This window comes from Salvelinus sp. IW2-2015, linkage group LG32 (genome assembly GCF_002910315.2).
Source record: "Salvelinus sp. IW2-2015 linkage group LG32, ASM291031v2, whole genome shotgun sequence".
NCBI lineage: Eukaryota > Metazoa > Chordata > Actinopteri > Salmoniformes > Salmonidae > Salvelinus > Salvelinus sp. IW2-2015.
This window is the reverse complement of record NC_036871.1, coordinates 36,437,756-36,455,651: the sequence shown is the minus strand read 5'-3', so window position 1 is coordinate 36,455,651 and position 17,896 is coordinate 36,437,756. Positions and strand designations below refer to the sequence as shown.

At 42.9% G+C, this 17,896-nt stretch overlaps 1 protein-coding gene across 1 annotated transcript in view; it reads right to left on the bottom strand.

Moving 5' to 3' along the window:
* The window catches only part of LOC111956347 (myomegalin-like), a 74,733-nt gene that overhangs the window by 22,353 nt on the left and 34,484 nt on the right, over positions 1-17,896 (bottom strand). Inside the window, 10 exon segments of the mRNA XM_070436587.1 lie at positions 6,176-6,230; positions 6,408-6,525; positions 6,658-6,775; positions 7,496-7,713; positions 9,667-9,932; positions 10,173-10,289; positions 12,773-12,977; positions 13,472-13,790; positions 14,028-14,209; positions 16,801-16,931. Coding sequence (XP_070292688.1) covers positions 6,176-6,230; positions 6,408-6,525; positions 6,658-6,775; positions 7,496-7,713; positions 9,667-9,932; positions 10,173-10,289; positions 12,773-12,977; positions 13,472-13,790; positions 14,028-14,209; positions 16,801-16,931 — 1,729 coding nt within the window.

Below are 17,896 nucleotides of genomic sequence, written 5' to 3'. Positions count from 1 at the left end.
GTGTGTATTAGGGTCGTTTTGGGAATTGTTGATTACTTGTTTAGATATTACTGTCAGACTAGAAGCACAAGCATTTCGCTACATCGCATTAACATCTGCTAACCATGTGTATGTGGCAAATACAATTAGATTTTTATTGGATTTTGACTCTCTACCTGCCAGAGGCTCTGACTGTTGAACCTCTACCCCTGGCAGAGGCTTTGACTGTTGACCTCTACCCTGGCAGAGGCTTGACTGTTACCTCTATCCCTGGCAGAGGCTTGACTGTTGACCTTACCCTGGCAGAGACTTTGACTGTTGACCTCTATCCCTGGCAGAGACTCTGACTGTTGCCCTCTATCCCTGGCAGAGGCTGTGCACTGTTGACGCTCTATCCCTGCAGAGGCTCTGACTGTTGACCTCTACCCCTGGCAGAGGCTTTGCTGTTGACCTCTACCCCTGGCAGGGCTTGACTGTTGACCTCTACCCCTGGCAGAGGCTCTGACTGTTGACCTCTACCCCTGGCAGAGGCTTGACTGTTGACCTCTACCCCTGGCAGAGGCTCTGACTGTTGACCTCTATCCCTGGCAGAGCTGTGACTGTGACCTCTATCCCTGGCAGAGGCTGTGACTGTTGACCTCTACCCTGGCAGAGGCTTTGACTGTTGACCTCTATCCCTGGCAGAGGCTGTGACTGTTGACCTCTATCCCTGGCAGAGGCTGTGACTGTTGACCTCTACCCTGGCAGAGGCTTTGACTGTTGACCTCTACCCCTGGCAGAGGCCACAACAGGAGAGAGTGCACTGTAGGTTACTAACACACACACACACACACACACACACAACACACAACACACAACACACACACACACACACACACACACACACACACACACACACACACACAACACACACACACACACACACACACACACACACCACACACACACACACACACACAACACACACACACACCACACACACACATAGCTTGTTTCAACTAGCTAATCCATTGTGATTTCATTATAATGTCAAATACTAGCTACAGTGGTTACCTAGCTTGGAGGAAGTATTTATTGTTGTGACGCATTGCATCTGTGCACTTAGCAGCTACCATCAAGCCTACCATCTGTCATTAGCTAGTACCATCCCATAGCCTACATCTGTGCACTGTCTAGCTACCATCCCATAGCTACATCTGTGCACTTAGCTAGCTACCATCCCATAGCCTACATCTGTGCACTTAGCTAGCTACCATCCATAGCCTACATCTGTGCACTTAGACTAGCCTACCATCCATAGCCTACATCTGTGCACTTAGCTAGCTACCATCCCATAGCCTACATCTGTGCCTTAGCTAGCTACATCCCATAGCTACATGCATATGAAGGCGCATCTGTGGATGTACAGAGAAAATGCTCTCTTTTCATATTACTTTTGTTGGCTTCCCATGTGGGGGTCGTGCTCTGTGAGTGGCTCAAGTTCAAGTTGTTGGCCACTGACGAGCATTGGGTTCTACAAGTAGAATCGGTAGGTCGTCGCTATTGGGTCAGCACGCAGCAAGTACCACTTTTGTCCTGACACACTCTATGTTCACAGGCCTCCCACTGTGATAAGTACACTATCAGTAGTCTATTGCAGTGAGATTATTGGTGTGTTTCACCCTAACCTTAACCTTAACCTAACCTTAACCCCAACCTTAGACCTAACCATAACTCCTAACCCTAATTCTAACCAATAACCCTAAACCTAACCCTAAGCTTAAAATAGCCTTTTTTTCCCTTGTGGGGAAAATGGCCCCACTTTTCCTTTGTTATACTATCCTGGTCCATGGACTCCCTGGTCCCTGGACTTCTGATCCCCACAAGGATACTAAAACCACACAGGAAACACTTTTTCAGATGGTTACATATCATTTGGACATAAAACCCACCGCAAAAGCAGCAGCTCATGGCCCATCTTATCAATCATGGAGCTAGCAGGTCACCTGAGGAGAAGAGAGGAAGGGTATGGAGAGGAAAGGGAGAAGAGAGTGAGATAGAGGACACGAGAGATCAGAATGTATGTGTGTGTGAGTCTGTCCTGTGTTTTGTGTGTGTGTGTGCATATGTGTGTGTCTGTCTGTGCAATAGGTTGGTGTGTGTGTTTCTCCAACTCACGTCCTGATACTTGGTGCCCATCGTTTGTGCCATGGGCAGTGGCTTGTGCCAGCTGCTTTCTGAAGCCTCTGCCCCATGTTAGTAGTCAAATGTCCGTTGGACGCATGCACTCCTCAAAGCCCTGGCCAATGCAATTACCATTTAGCTAATGTTCAATAAACATTTTAAATGACAAATTATCATTTGATTCCATCACTGTCAAAAAGTGGTGGATAATGTCTCTAATCTTTGGAGAGATGTCAGAAGTGTCAGACCCTTGGTGGTGTCTGCCAGGTGGTTGTGTGAGTATGTGACAGACACCACGGCCCTCCTCTCCTCATGACGCAGGTGGGAGCTCCTGGTCCTGAGCTGGAATCAGGTGTTGTCTTCTGTATAGATGGAGGAAGGGGAGGGGTCAGGAACATAAAAATACAGTTTAAAAAAACTCATATCAGCATTTACGTTGTTATCGACATCATATAGGTCATGTTACCACTGTTATCAGTCCACATGGTATGTCATTATCATTGTTATAATATAATCATAGTCATTACACTTGGTTATCAGTCACCATGATAGTCCATTTTATCATTGTTATCAATCATAATCATAGTCCATTACCAACTGTATCAGTCACCAAATGGTAGTCATATCAATTGTTATCAATCATAATCATAGTCCATTACCACTGTTATCAAGTCACCCATGGTAGTCATTATCATTGTTTTATCAATCATAATCATAGTCATACACGTTATCAGTACCATGGTAGTCATTATATTGTTATCAATCATAATCATCAGTATTACGCCTCCACTGCTTATCAGTCACCATGGTAGTCAATTAATCAATTGTTATTCAAATCATAAATCATAGGTCTACCCCACTGTTATCAGTCAGCCTGGTAGGTCATTATCATTTGTTATCAATCATATCATAGTCATTACCACTCACTTGTTAAATCAGGCGTCACACCATGTAGTGCATTAATCAATTGTTATCAATCATAATCATAGTCATTACCACTGTTATCAGTCACCATGGTAGTATTATCATTGTTATCAATCATAATCATAGTCATTTACACTGGTATCAGTCACCATGGTAGTCATTTATCAAATTGTTATCAATGCATAATCATAGTCATTAACCACTGTTAATCAGCACCATGGTAGTCCATTATCATTGTTATCAAAATCATAATCATTAGCATTTACCCACTGTTATCATCACCAATGGTTAAAAGTTCATTAATCATTGTTATCAATCATAATCATAGTCATTATCATTGTTATCAGTCATCCATCATAGTTTTTATCATTGTTATCAGTCATCACTATATTCATTATCATAATTATTTCCTTCCTTCATTTCCTCTCTCTCTCCACTCACCCGGGCCAGGTAGCACACTTCCCCTCCTCCACCTCCTTTCCCCTCCAGCTTGGAGCTCTGAGTTGGGCCTCCAGTGAGGCCACTCGGACACCAGCTCTCGCAGCTCTCGGCTGGGCTTGGTTCCATGCGAGCCCCAGGCTGTCGGACATCCAGCCCTCATCATCTTCTACACCCTGAGCTGGCCGGGGAGCGCTCGAACGCCCAGTTCACCTGATGGACAGGAGAGAGACAGTACATAGCAGGAACATGTAATAGCAGCACATAATCCAACAAGCGCATAAGACACTAAAGTATCAGTCATGTATTGAATCATCAACTGATCAATCATTATCAATCAATCAGACCTTGTATGTATGCAGGTGTTGGGGAGTAACGAATTAACATAAGGATTACAAAAAACCGGTTAACTGAATCCGTTACATTACAGGCAAAAAATATGTCATAAATTACAAGATACTTTGAAAAACTAGATGATTACTTTGAGGATTACTTCTAAACTCAATAAAGGATGTTGCGAAAAAAAATCTTTGACACTTTTCTCATGACATTCAAATCAGCATTGAAAAAAGGTGCAAGTTTCAGTTTGTTCCACCTGAGCGAGTCAGACCCACAAGTCAGAGATCACTATGATGACACACCAGATGTGTTGATGATCGTGGGAAAAGCGCAGGAATAGGCTTTTGTAGGCTACAGTCAAGCTATGTTTTCCAGTGTGCGACTGCTGCTCGGCTCCAAATCCAATTGAATAAACGCTTGAGTAAGGATGACAGCAGTGGTTGTAGTCTACTGCTACAAGGATATCACTTTATTGATATCTACATAGCCATTAATGTGAATCACCTGCTGCTCTCTCATTTAGCTATTTGAAGCCTTACGGATTGTGGTTGTTGTGGATGGCTGTTCACAAATCTATTGTGTATTAACCCATAATGTTGAATTCAAGAAGTTTAAGCTGCCTATCAATCAATTGAAAGTGGGCTTTTATTGCTCAATCTAATTCATGCTGGTAAAAAAGAAAATCCATAGGCCTAACGGACACATGATCAAACTTGCACACCTTTCTATAGACTTAAAAGGGCATCTTAGTTGCTACAATCATTTTTAAACTAATAATTATATATATATATATATAGCCATTGATTCTTGAAGAATAATAACTTAGAAATCCCTCATGAGTTTAGTTCAACTGTCACACTTCATGATAACCCAAAATATAACCATGTTTTATTCAATGTTTGAAACATTGTAAATGTAAAAACACTGTATGCCTCATAACATGGCAAACAATAATTTTTAATATAATGGATGGTCAGTCCTTAGCTCTGTCTATTAATCTGAGAGTGGTTTCATTTCTCCAGGCCATCCCTCAGCTTTTTACAAAATAGAGGCGGGCGAATGATTTTGTTATTGTTTCATCTGTGGTTTTCCCTTTAAACAGTGCATATTATCAAGATTCAAGTGTCACCAACAAAGGTAAAACAATAGGCCTATAGCAAATGCAGGATATGACATAACTTGTTCACATGTAATAGCACTTATTCAGTAGTGCTCAAGCATGCCATCCCATGAGCTCAGCATTTATTTTTTTCAACTCAAATCAATGAGCCCAATCAGTCTCCATGACAACAAAATCATAAACAACAGAGTAGGGCTGTTAATAAATCCTTAGTTTTGAGGTCCTGCTCAGGTTAACAACTTTGGCTAATCTATACTTCCATATTTCCCAAGTCCTATTCTTGAAGTCAAGGGGTAAAACTTATTGGAATGACTGGAATTCTGATAGGCTTTGGTTTTTATGATAAGTAGAAAGCGATGGGTTAGAAGAAGCTATAATACCAACCTACAAAGTATAAATTTAAATTATATATGGCCGCTACAACTTTAAACATTGATTTTCCTGCAATAGATAGGTCGTTCAATTGGTAAAATACATTTTTGTTTTCTTCTATAGCCTCTTAAGGGGAAAGTAATCTAAAAGTAACGGAATGTAATCAAATTACGTTACTGAGTTTGGGTAATCCAAAGTTATGTTACTGATTCCAATTTTGGACAGGTAACTAGTAACTGTAACAGATTACATTTAGAAAAGTAGCCCATAGCCTACATTGCATATGAAGGCGCATCTGTGGATGTACAGAGAAAATGCTCTCTTTTTCATATTACTTTTGTTGGCTTCCCCATGTGGGGGGTCGTGCTCTGTGAGTGGCTCAAGTTCAAGTTGTTGGCCACTGACGAGCATTGCGGTTCTACAAGTAGAATCGGTAGGTTCGTCGCTATTAGGTCAGCATGCAGCAAGTACCACTTTTGTCCTAGCACACTCTTGTTCACAGGCCTCCCACTGTGATAAGTACCTATCAGTAGTCTATTGGCAGTGAGATTATTGGTGTGTTTCACCCTAACCTTAACCTTAACCCTAACCTTAACCCCAAACCTTAGACCTAACCATAACTCCTAACCCTAATTCTAACCATAACCCTAAACCTAACCCCTAAGCCTTAAAATAGCCTTTTTTTCCCTTGTGGGGAAAATGGCCCCACTTTTCCTTGTTATACTATCCTGGTCCCMTGGACTCCTGGTCCCCTGGACTTCTGATCCCCACAAGGATACTAAAACCACACAGGAAACACCTTTTTCAGATGGTTACATATCATTTGGACATAAAACCCACCGCAAAGCAAGCAGCTCATGGCCCATCTTATCATCATGGAGCTCAGCACGGTCACCTGAGGAGAGAGAAGGACGGGTAGTGGAGAGGAAAGGGAGGACAGAGAGTGAGATAGAAGGACAGAAGATCAGGGAATGTATGTGTGTGTGAGTCTGTCTGTCTGTCTTTGTGTGTGTGTGTGCATATGTGTGTGTCTGTCTGTGCATAGGTTGGTGTGTGTGTTCTCCACACTCACGTCCACTGATCTTGGTGCCCATTCGTTGTGCCAGGGCAGTGCTCTGTGCCAGCTGCTCTCTGAAGCTCTGCCCCATGTAGTAGTCGATGTCGTTGGCACGCAGCAGCTCCTCAAAGCCCTGGCCAATCAATTACATTTAGCTAATAGTTCAATAAAACATTTTAAATYGACAAAATACATTTGATTCAATCACTGTCAAAAAGTGGTGGATAATGTCCTAATCTTTGGAGAGATTGTCAGAGTGTCAGACCTTGGTGGTGTCTCCCAGGTGTTGTGTGAGTATGTGACAGACACCACGGCCCTCCCTCATCCTCTGACGCAGGTGGGACAGCTCCCTGGCCTGAGCCTGGATCAGGGTGTTGTACTTCCTGTCCATAGATGGAGGAAGGGGAGGGGTCAGGACATAAAAATACATTTAAAAAAACATCTTCATCATCAGCATTATCGTTGTTATCGGACATCATCATAGTCATTACCACTGTTATCAGTCACCATGGTAGTCATTATCATTGTTATCAATCATAATCATAGTCCATTACCAACTGTATCAGTGCACCAATGTAGTCATTATCAATTGTTATCAATCATAATCATAGTCCATTACCACTGTTATCAGTCACCATGTAGTCATTATCATTGTTATCAATCATAATCATAGTCATTACATGTTATCAGTATTATCATCTAGCTATCTCATAATTCAGTTTAGCTCCACTGCTTATCAGTCACCATGGTAGTCAATTAATCAATTGTTATTCAAATCATAAATCATAGGTCTACCCCACTGTTATCAGTCAGCCTGGTAGGTCATTATCATTTGTTATCAATCATATCATAGTCATTACCACTCACTTGTTAAATCAGGCGTCACACCATGTAGTGCATTAATCAATTGTTATCAATCATAATCATAGTCATTACCACTGTTATCAGTCACCATGGTAGTCATTATCATTGTTATCAATCATAATCATAGTCATTATCATTGTTATCAGTCATCATCATAGTTTTTATCATTGTTATCAGTCATCACCATATTCATTATCATAATTATTTCCTTCCTTCATTTCCTCTCTCTCTCCACTCACCCGGGCCAGGTAGCACACTTCCCCTCCTCYACCACCCCTCCTTTCCCCTCCAGCTTGGAGCTCTTGAGTTGGGCCTCCAGTGAGGCCACTCGGGACACCAGCTCTCGCAGCTCTCGGCTGGGCTTGGGTTCCATGCGAGGCCCCAGGCTGTCGGACATCCAGCCCTCATCATCTTCTACACCGCTGAGGGCCGGGGAGGCCTCGAACGCCCAGTTCACCTGATGGAAAGGAGAGAGACAGTACATAGTCAGGGAACATGTAATAGCAGCACATAATCCAACAAGCGCATAAGACACTAAAGTTATCAGTCAATGTATTGATCAATCAACTGATCAATCAATTATCMATCAATCAGACCTTGTATGTATGCAGKGTTGGGGAGTAACGAATTACATGTAAGGGATTACAAAAAMMGGTAACTGTAATCYGTTACRTTACARGCAAAAATATTGTCATAATATTACAGATACTTTGAAAAACTAGATGATTACTTTGAGGATTACTTCTAAACTCATAAAGGATGTTTGCGAAAAAAAATCTTTGACACTTTTCTCAATGACATTCAAATCAGCATTGAAAAAAGGTGCAAGTTTCAGTTTGTTCCACCTGAGCGAGTCAGACCACAAGTCAGAGATCACTATGATGACACACCAGATGKGTTTGATGGATCGTGGGAAAAGCGCAGGAATAGGYTTTTGTAGGCTACAGTCCAAGCTRTGTTTTCCAGTGGTGCGACTGCTGTCGGCATCCAAAGATCCAASTTGAATAAACGCTTGGAGGTAAGGATGACAGCAGTGGTGTAGTCTACTGCTACAMGGATATCACTTTATTGATATCTACATAGCRCATTRATGTGAATCACACTGCTGCTCTCTCATTTAGCTATTTGMRCCTTAMGGATTGTGGTTGTTGTGGATGGCTGTTCACAAATCTAAWTGTGTATTTRAACCCAATAATGGTWGAATTCAAGAAGTTTAAGCTGCCTATYAATCAATTTGAAAGTGGGGCTTTTATTGCTCAATCTAATTCATGCTGGTAAAAAAAGAAAATCCATAGGCCTAACGGACACATGATCAAACTTGCACACTTTTGATAGACTTAAAGGGGCAATCTGTAGTTGCTACATACATTTTTTAAACTAATAAATTATATATATATATATAGCCATTGATTCTTGAAGAATATAACTTAGAAATCCCTCATGAGYTTAGTTCAACTGTCACACTTCATGATAACCCAAAATATAACCATGTTTTATTTCAATGTTTGTAAACATTGTAAATGTAAACAAACACTGTATAGCCTCATAACATGGTTCAAACAATATTTTTTATATAATGGATGGTCAGTCCTTAGCTCTGTCTATTAATCTGAGAGTGGTTTCATTTCTCCAGGCCCATCCCTCAGCTTTTTACCAAAATAGAGGCGGGGCAATGATTTTGTTATTGTTTCATCTGTGGATTTTCCCTTTAAACAGCTGCATATTATCAAGATATCAAAGTGTCACCAACAAAAAGGTAAACAATAGGCCTATAGAAAATGCAGGATATGACATAACTTTTTCACATGTAAATAGCACCTATTCAGTAGTGCTCAAAGCATGCCATCCCATGAGCTCAGCATTTATTTTTCAACTCAAATCAATGAGCCCAATCAGTCCTCCATGACAACAAAATCATAAACAACAGAGTAGGGCTGTTTAATAAATCCTTAGTTTTGAGGTCCTGCTCAGGTTAAACAATTTGGCTAATCTATACTTCCATATTTCCAAGTCCTATTCTTGAAGATCAAGGGGTAAAACATTTATTGGAATGACTGGAATTCTGATAGGCTTTGGTTTTGATGTAGTAGAAAGCGATGGGTTAGAAGAAGCCTACATAACCAACCTACAAAGTAAAATGTTAAATCTATATATGGCCAGCTACGTAAACTTTAACATTGATTTATCCTGCAATAGATGTCGTTCAATTGGTAACATACATTTTTGTCTTCTTCTAATGCCTCTTAAGCGGAAAGTAATCTAAAAGTAACGGAATGTAATCAAATTACGTTACTGAGTTTGGGTAATCCAAAAGTTATGTTACTGATTCCAATTTTGGACAGGTAACTAGTAMCTGTAACAGATTACATTTAGAAAGTAGCCTACCCAACCCTGTATGTATATGATGTACCTTGCGYGGGGTGCGTTCCAGACTGGATGCGTAGTCACTGGTGGTGGATAGTGAACGCACATGTAGCTGCAACCCACGAATCACCTTGTGGCAGCGGGTCAGCTGAGAACGCAGGTCCAGGACCAATTGCTGTAAGGATCCTGCCCCTGGCTCCTCGCCTTCATCAAAAGCTCCGCCCACACTCCCATCGCCATGGAACCAAACTCCGGCGCTCTCGTAGTCCTGCCGGTGGCTCAGTGACGTACACATCTCCAGATCATCAAACTCTAGGGTGTATAGATCAGCACACCGGACACAGGTAAGGTAAAGTGACAGGTGAGATGGGAATGAGAAGTGATGCAGGTACTGTATTGTGAGATGTTAGGTACAGTAGATGTCTCAAGTGACAAACTGAAATAGAAGCAGTGAGAGGTGACACTGTCAGAGAGGTGTAACGGGAGAGAGGCRATAGGTAAGATAGGAGTGAGAGAAAAGACGGGAGACAGGGAAAGGCACAGCTAAGTTACCTGGGCTGCTGGCATCCTCTCTCTCTGCCTCGTTCTCACTACGGCCACAGGTCTCATAGCCCAGGTCCTGCAGGTCCACCTGGACCTGCTTACTGTCCTGCTCAACTGATGTCTCTGCTGAGAAAGACAAAGAGAGAGAACCATTACAATCATTGAATAAATTACATTGAGTGATTCAATTAACTGTGTGTGTGTGTGTTTGTGTTCTGTATCTGTATATGTGTTCTGTGAATCTGTATGTGTGTTCTGTGTATCTGTATGTGTGTTCTGTGTATCTGTATGTGTGTTCTGTGTATCTGTATGTGTGTTCTGTGTAATCTGTATGTGTGTTATCTGTATCTGTATGTGTGTTCTGTGTATCTGTATGTCATGACTCTCCTGGTCGAGGAACCAAGGCCTTAGATCAGCTTGGCAAATGGCTGACAGATAGCCAGACCCCCTCTCCCATAGGAGAGGAGACGAGGGAGACAGGGTGGGGGGGGGGGGGGTGCCAATCATAAATATTATGCAGCAGAGAACCCTTTCCTGCTCTTCAGTATCAACCAAAGAATGCCTTTGTCTCTAGAGAGACTGTTGCCCGCCCAAAAACTCTAACGTCCAAAGAGTGAACTTTAGAACAATATTTCTGAGATAGGAATGTTTAAGAATGGTCAGTGGGGATCTAAAGAATAACAATGTCATATTGCTTTTCAGTTATTAGTATTAAAAACTGTATGAACCAAATACTGTAACTTAGGAAGGAAACACATTCTAGCTTTCAAGTTTTCATCCAATATGATGTTAAACAATATGAAGAACGATGAGACTATTTTTGTTAAGATATTAATGTGGTTTTAGTTTTCTAACGAGATCATCGTTTTCATGTCCTTTTGCACATTAACTAAGCCACGCCCCGAATGAGGTCAGAAGAGCATGTCAGTGTGATGAACCGCCCTATTTGACCAGAGTGCTTAAAAAGGACTCGCAAAGAATTAACATACCAGACAGCAAACGTGAAGCTTGATTAAACGTTTCAAATGGTTGAAACTCTAAGACCAGAAAACGTGTAGCTGTGGCTACTGGCTAAACATGGTTGAACTTTGAATCTCCACACGAGGTGAAGAAGATAAAGAATAGGCCTTAACATTGCCAGTCTGCAGCTAGGTATGTAAAAGTGGTCCTAGAACTTTGACTAAAGACATGAGTGGAAGGAAGTAAATCCCATATCAGACAACCATTGGTGCATCTGAAGATCTGTTCTATTTGAACACTCCACTACAAGACCAAGACAACTACGAAGGACATTGTGACCTCTGGTGGACAACCAGAGCCTTACACCCATCGAGTCCTTCCCATAGAAGGACTGATTGTTTTCAACAGAGAGACGACAAACAAAGACATCTGCATGTAAATACATTACATTTCTTACCCAACGGGCGGTGGAGATGGTAACTCTATAAAACTTCTCTCGTGTGCCCCAAATTCCTAATGAGTCATTGTTACATGATTAATTTAATCTGGTAACAATTAAACATAGTTAGTTGATTTGATAAACATATCTGTGTGTGTTCTGTGTATCTGTGTGTGTTCTCTGTGTGTGTGTGTGTGGGTGTTCTGTGTGTGTCTGTGTTGTTGTGTGTGTGTGTGTGTGTGTGTGTGTGTGTGGTGTGTGTGTTCTGTGTGTGTTGTGTTGTTGTGTGTGTTTGTGTATCTGTGTGTGTGTTCTGGTATCGTGTTGTTCTCTGTGTGTGTGTGTGTTCGTGTTTGTATCTGTGTGTGTGTTCGTGTATCGTGTGTGTGTTTCTTGTGTGTGTTTCTGTGTGTGTGTGTGTTGTGTCGTGTATCTGTGTTTCTGTTATGAGTGTGTGTGTGTTCTGTGTGTGTGTGTGTGTGTGTGTTTCTGTTATGAGTGTGGTGTGTGTGTGTTCTGGTGTGTGTGTGTGTGTTTTCTGTGTATTCTTGTGTGTGTTTGTGTTTTGTTTGTGTGTGTGTTCTGTGTATCTGTGGTGTGTGTGTGTGTGTGTGTGTTCGGTGTATCTGTGTGTTCTGTGTATGAGTGTGTGTGTGTTCTGTGTGTGTGTGTGGTGTGTGTTCTGTGTATGAGTGTGTGTGTGTGTGTGGTGTGTGTTCTGTGTGTGTTTGTGGTGTGTGTGTTCTGTGTGTATCTGTGTGTGTGTGTTTGTGTTTGGTGTATGTGTGTGTGTTCTGTGTATCTGTGTGTTGTGTGTGTGTGTGTGTGTTCTGTGTATCTGTGTGTGTGTGTGTGTGTGTGTGTGTGTGTCTGTGCATCTCTTTGTGTGTGGTGTGTTTGTTCTGTGTATCTCTGTGTGTTCTGTGTATGAGTGTGTGTGTGTTCTGTGCATCTCTTTGTGTGTGTGTGTGTGTTTGTCTGTGTATCTCTGTGTGTGTGTGTTCCGTGTATCTGTTGTGTGTGTATTCTGTGTATCTGTATGTGTGTGTTGTTGTGTTGTGTATCTGTATGTGTGCTGTGGGTGTGTGTGTATCTGTGTGTGTTCTGTGTAGCTGTGTGTTCTGTGTGTGTGTGTGTTCTGTGTATGAGTGTGTGTGTGTTCTGTGTGTGTGTGTGTATTTATGTTTTCAGCATATGCAAGATGACTCACTGAGTAGTTCCCTGTAGTCTTTGAGTTGTTCAGCCTGTGCATGTACTGTGGCCTCAGACACCATGAGTCTCTCCTGCAGCTCTCTGCTCTCCTGTCTGCTCAGCGCCAAATCAGAACGCAGATGCGCCGCCTGCTCACGGAGACCCGCATCCATATGCTGCCAGAACCCGCCCACATCGCCGGTGAMATCATCAGATTCAGCCTCCTATAGGGCACAAGACAAAACAATGGTGTTAAAAAAGGGAAAAATTCACTTTTACATGACTAGGAAAAGACCATTATGGTCCAACTGTTGTTATATCACRAGCTAAAATAAAGATCCCGGAAGCAGCAAACGGAGATCAGACACCTTTCTATTCATTCTGGAACAAAAACATTGACATSTAGAGTAGAAGAAGTGTGAATATGTCCTGCGTTCCCGAAAGCACATGCAGCAGCAACACAGAACACTGCTTTCCTCTGGTCTCTTTGGCCTGAAACCCAGGAGCAGCAGCTGCCCAGAGGCAGTCATGATGCTTATATAAACTATCAGCCCTACATAGACTGCTCTAGCTACACCAACACAGAGATATGAGGAGAGAGGGGGAGGAAAATAGACAGAGAAAGAGGGAGGGAGAGAGAGAGAGAGTAAGGGAAGAGAGAAAGAGGTTTACACTATTCTGGCATAGACTGGTTTAGGGTAGAGGAGTGTATGTGTACCTTCTCTGTTTGGTCTGGCTGGTGATGGGAGAGGAGGGTCCCCAGGTCTAGGGAGTGAGGTCTGGTATACTGTCTGTTCCCCCTCCCCTCTCTCATCCTCACTGCTGGGGGGCCATGGTTGCCCTGGGTGGGTACAACTGCTGATTGTGCATCCTCCTCTTCCTCCTCCTCCTCTTCCTCCTGCTCCTCTTCCTCCATCTCCTCCTGTCCCCATCCTTGGCACATGTCTGTTGGATCCTCCAGAGTTCCTAGACCCTCTAATCCCCCTTGGGTCTCTTTCAGGGCTGCATTCTCTTGTTGTAGCCTCTGCAGTGTTGTCCTGCAAGAAATAGACACCAGAGGATTCATGATTAACAACCACATCAACAACCACAACAACAACCACCACATCAACAACAATGGCTGCAACGACAATCAGACTGTGAGCCTTTGACTGTGCTTCTTGTAGGTAGATGTTGTACATGATCTTGGCTAGGGCTACACTATAGACCATTTAATGTGTACCACAGGGAGACACTGAGATAAGTAGGTGRGTGGGTACTGTGTAKGTACATACCTCATCTGGGCTAGGGAGGAGCAGCCGGTGGTCTCCAGCTGTGTTCTCATCTCCTCCACTTCTTCTTCTAGTGCCCTCTTCTGTTCAGCCAGCTGCTGTCCCTGCCCCTCTGCCCCCTGGGACAGCGCTCCGCTCAAAGGTCTCTCCAGACAGCACCCCCTGCCCATGCCCCACAGAGTTTTCTGGAACGAAGAAAAAGGAAAGTTGAAGGGTATAAGAAAAGTGGAAAGACAGGTAATAAGAGAGGGAGGGGGAAGACCAGGTTAATAAGAGTAGAGGGAAGACAGTGGTAATAAGAGAGAGGGGAAGCAAGGTAATAGAGAGAGGGGAAGAAATACACGGTAATAAAAGAGAGGGGAAGAAGGTACTAAGAGAGAGGGGAGACAGTTAATAAGAGAGAGGGGAAGACAGTTATAAGCGGGGGGCGAACGTACATAAGGGAGGCTAGACTATTGCAGGAGCATTGTATCATTTACGTCTATTTTTTACTGCTCCTTCTCTTATTTTTTTAATGCATATCATTCCTACGCATCAACTTTTTTTATTTTCTATAATCCTGACTACATTAACAGAGGAGGGAAAGACAAAAGAAGAAGACAGTAATAGAGGGGAGGGAAGACAGGTAATAAGAGAGAGGGGAAGACAGGTAATAAGAGAGAGGGAGAGACAGGTAAAAAGAGAGGGGAGAAGTTAATAAGTGAGAGGGGAAGACAGGTAATAGAGAATAATTGGTCAAGCCTAAGAACAGAACTACAGTTTTTTTTACATACAACATAACATGAAAAATTAGTTAAACAACTCTAACATTGTTAGTCTGGGTACAGGTCTGCGTCTACTTAAGCCAACAGCTTTGTTATGGTCTCATTTGGCAAGGGAAAATGCAGCGTTGTTGAATACAGAAACAGTCTGGTACCCAGGCTACTGATGTAGGATCTTAATTTGATCACTCTGGTGCAGAAGTACTTTCCTGCAAAGCAGAAGCGTATTTGCGGTTTAAAAGGGCTTCTGAAGTTTGGAATTTTCACTTAGACACACACACACACACACACACACACACACGACGACACACAAACACACAACACACTCACACACACACACACACACACACACATACACGCACACATGCATAGACACATGCACGCACAGACACACACACACGCACGACACACAAACAACACACACACACACACACACACACAAACACACACACACATATACACACACATATACACGCACACATGCATAGACACATGCACGCACAGACACACCACACACACGCACAGACCACAAACAAACACCAACACACACCACACACACACACACACCACACACACACACAACACACACACACACACACACACACACACACACACACACACACACACACCCACACTCACATACGCACACATGCATAGACACATGCACAGACACACACACACACACACACAACACACACACACACACACACACACACACACACACACACACACACACACACACACACACACACACACAACACACCACACACACACACACACACAGACACAGAGACACACAAACAACAACACACTCACACACACACACAACCACACACACACAACAATACAGCACACATGCATGACACATGCACGCACAGACCACACACACGCACGACACAAAACAAACACACACACACAACAACACACCAACACATATACACGCACACATGCATAGACACATGCACACAGACACACACACACGCACGCACACAACAAACACACACACCACACACCACACACACACACACACACAACACACACACACACACACACACACACCACACACCACACACACAAACAAACACACACACACACACACAACACAAAACACGCAACATGCAAGAACATGCACGCACAGACCATACACACGCACAGACACAACAAACACACAACACACAAAAACACACACAACACACATATACACGCACACATGCATAGACACATGCACGCACAGACACACACACACACACAACCAAAACACAAAACACCACACAAACAAACACACACACACACACATTACACGCACACATGCAATAGACATGCACGCACAGACACACACACACACACACACACACACACACACACACACACACACACACACACACACACACACACACACACACACACACACACACACACACACACACACACACACATCATTACGATGCATAGACACATGCACGCACAGACACACACACACGCACAGACACACTACAGTTAGTCAAGTGATATATGCCACACACACACACACACACATACACCCCCACACACTCTTCCTCTCTGTATGCGATTTGAATCACTTAAGATGGATGCAGGGCCTCACACAGAGAGAGGAACATCCACTGTATCTGACTGTTTGGGCAACAAGCCAGGAAGGCATATACTGTACCTCACTGTTTAGTAGGGAGAAACATYATACTACCTCATTATAGTTGTTAGTAGGGAGAAACACTATACTACCTCATTATAGTTGTTTAGTAGGGAGAAACATTATACTACCTGGTAAACGAAAAATGTAGCAACACCTACAGAAATGTCCATTAATCACAATCCACATAATAATTCACATTTCCTGTTGTTGTAAGATTATTTTCCTGCTGTAGCAAACAGGCTCAAATTAAGATCCTACATCTGTAGAAGATTGTCAATATTAGCTATAATGAAAGCAATGACTGTATAAGGGGATGAGACTGGTGTAGAATCTAGTATCCCTTTAAGATTTAAAGGTAAAGAACCACATGTACCTTAGTGGAGGCCAGGCTTTTGGCAGTCAGTTTATCCTCATCGTCTTCAATACTGTCTGAGAACTCATCAGTGCTGCCCTCTTCATCATCTCCCTCCTCTTCTTCTTCCTCCRTGCTGAGCTCTGAAAACACAACAGCCAACTGATCAGATCAGACACTTCCTTGTCTTTCTTTTTTTCTCTCTCCTTACGAAGTCTGTTTTTCTTACGTACCCCACCAATCCCTCTCCCCTTTCTCTCTCTCTCCCTATCTCCCTCTCTCTCTCCCTATCTCCCTCTCTCTCTCCCTATCTCCCTCCCACTCTCCATCTCTCTGGTCTGAATCACTTCAGCAGGAGCCATGAGGGAAATGTTATGTGACCAGTAGACAGCCAAACACCCACGTTGAGCCCAGCCCAGGACAGACCAGCCCCTCTGTCTTTTTCCCAACCATGTAGTGTGTGTGTAGCACAGGTCCTCTCTGTGTCCTGTCCATGTCACTACATATGGCCCTCGGGAAGACATTCCACAATTAAYTTCAAAACAAAATGGCGAAATTCAGCCTTTTTTCCCCGTATTAGTTGAGATGGACATATTATTAACATGCACGTACACCATATACAAAGAGAAGCATGCAAAGCACAAACACAATTCACTCACATTGAAATAATGTTTGTCAACTAATCAGATGCCAAAAAGTACTGTGGAATCTTCAGATTGTCAAATTCTTATCTACAGAGAGCTACAGAATGTCTGACACACACACGCACATGCACGCACGCACACACGCACGCACGCACGCACGCACGCACACACGCACGCACGCACGCACACACTGGTCAGCCAGAAAGGTGCAACTGGAATGTGACTGTCAGTATAACAAACAGAAGAGTTTTTCCATTACAGACATAGAGCACTCTGTGCTGGACACACACACACACATATAGACACAAATGAACACATGCACACACACACACCTCATTGTTGTTGTTTAGCAGGGAGAAACACTTTACCTCATTATAGCTGTTTAGTCGGGAGCAACACTTTACCTCATTATAGTTGTTTAGTAGGGAGAAACATTATACAACTCATTATAGTTGTTTAGTAGC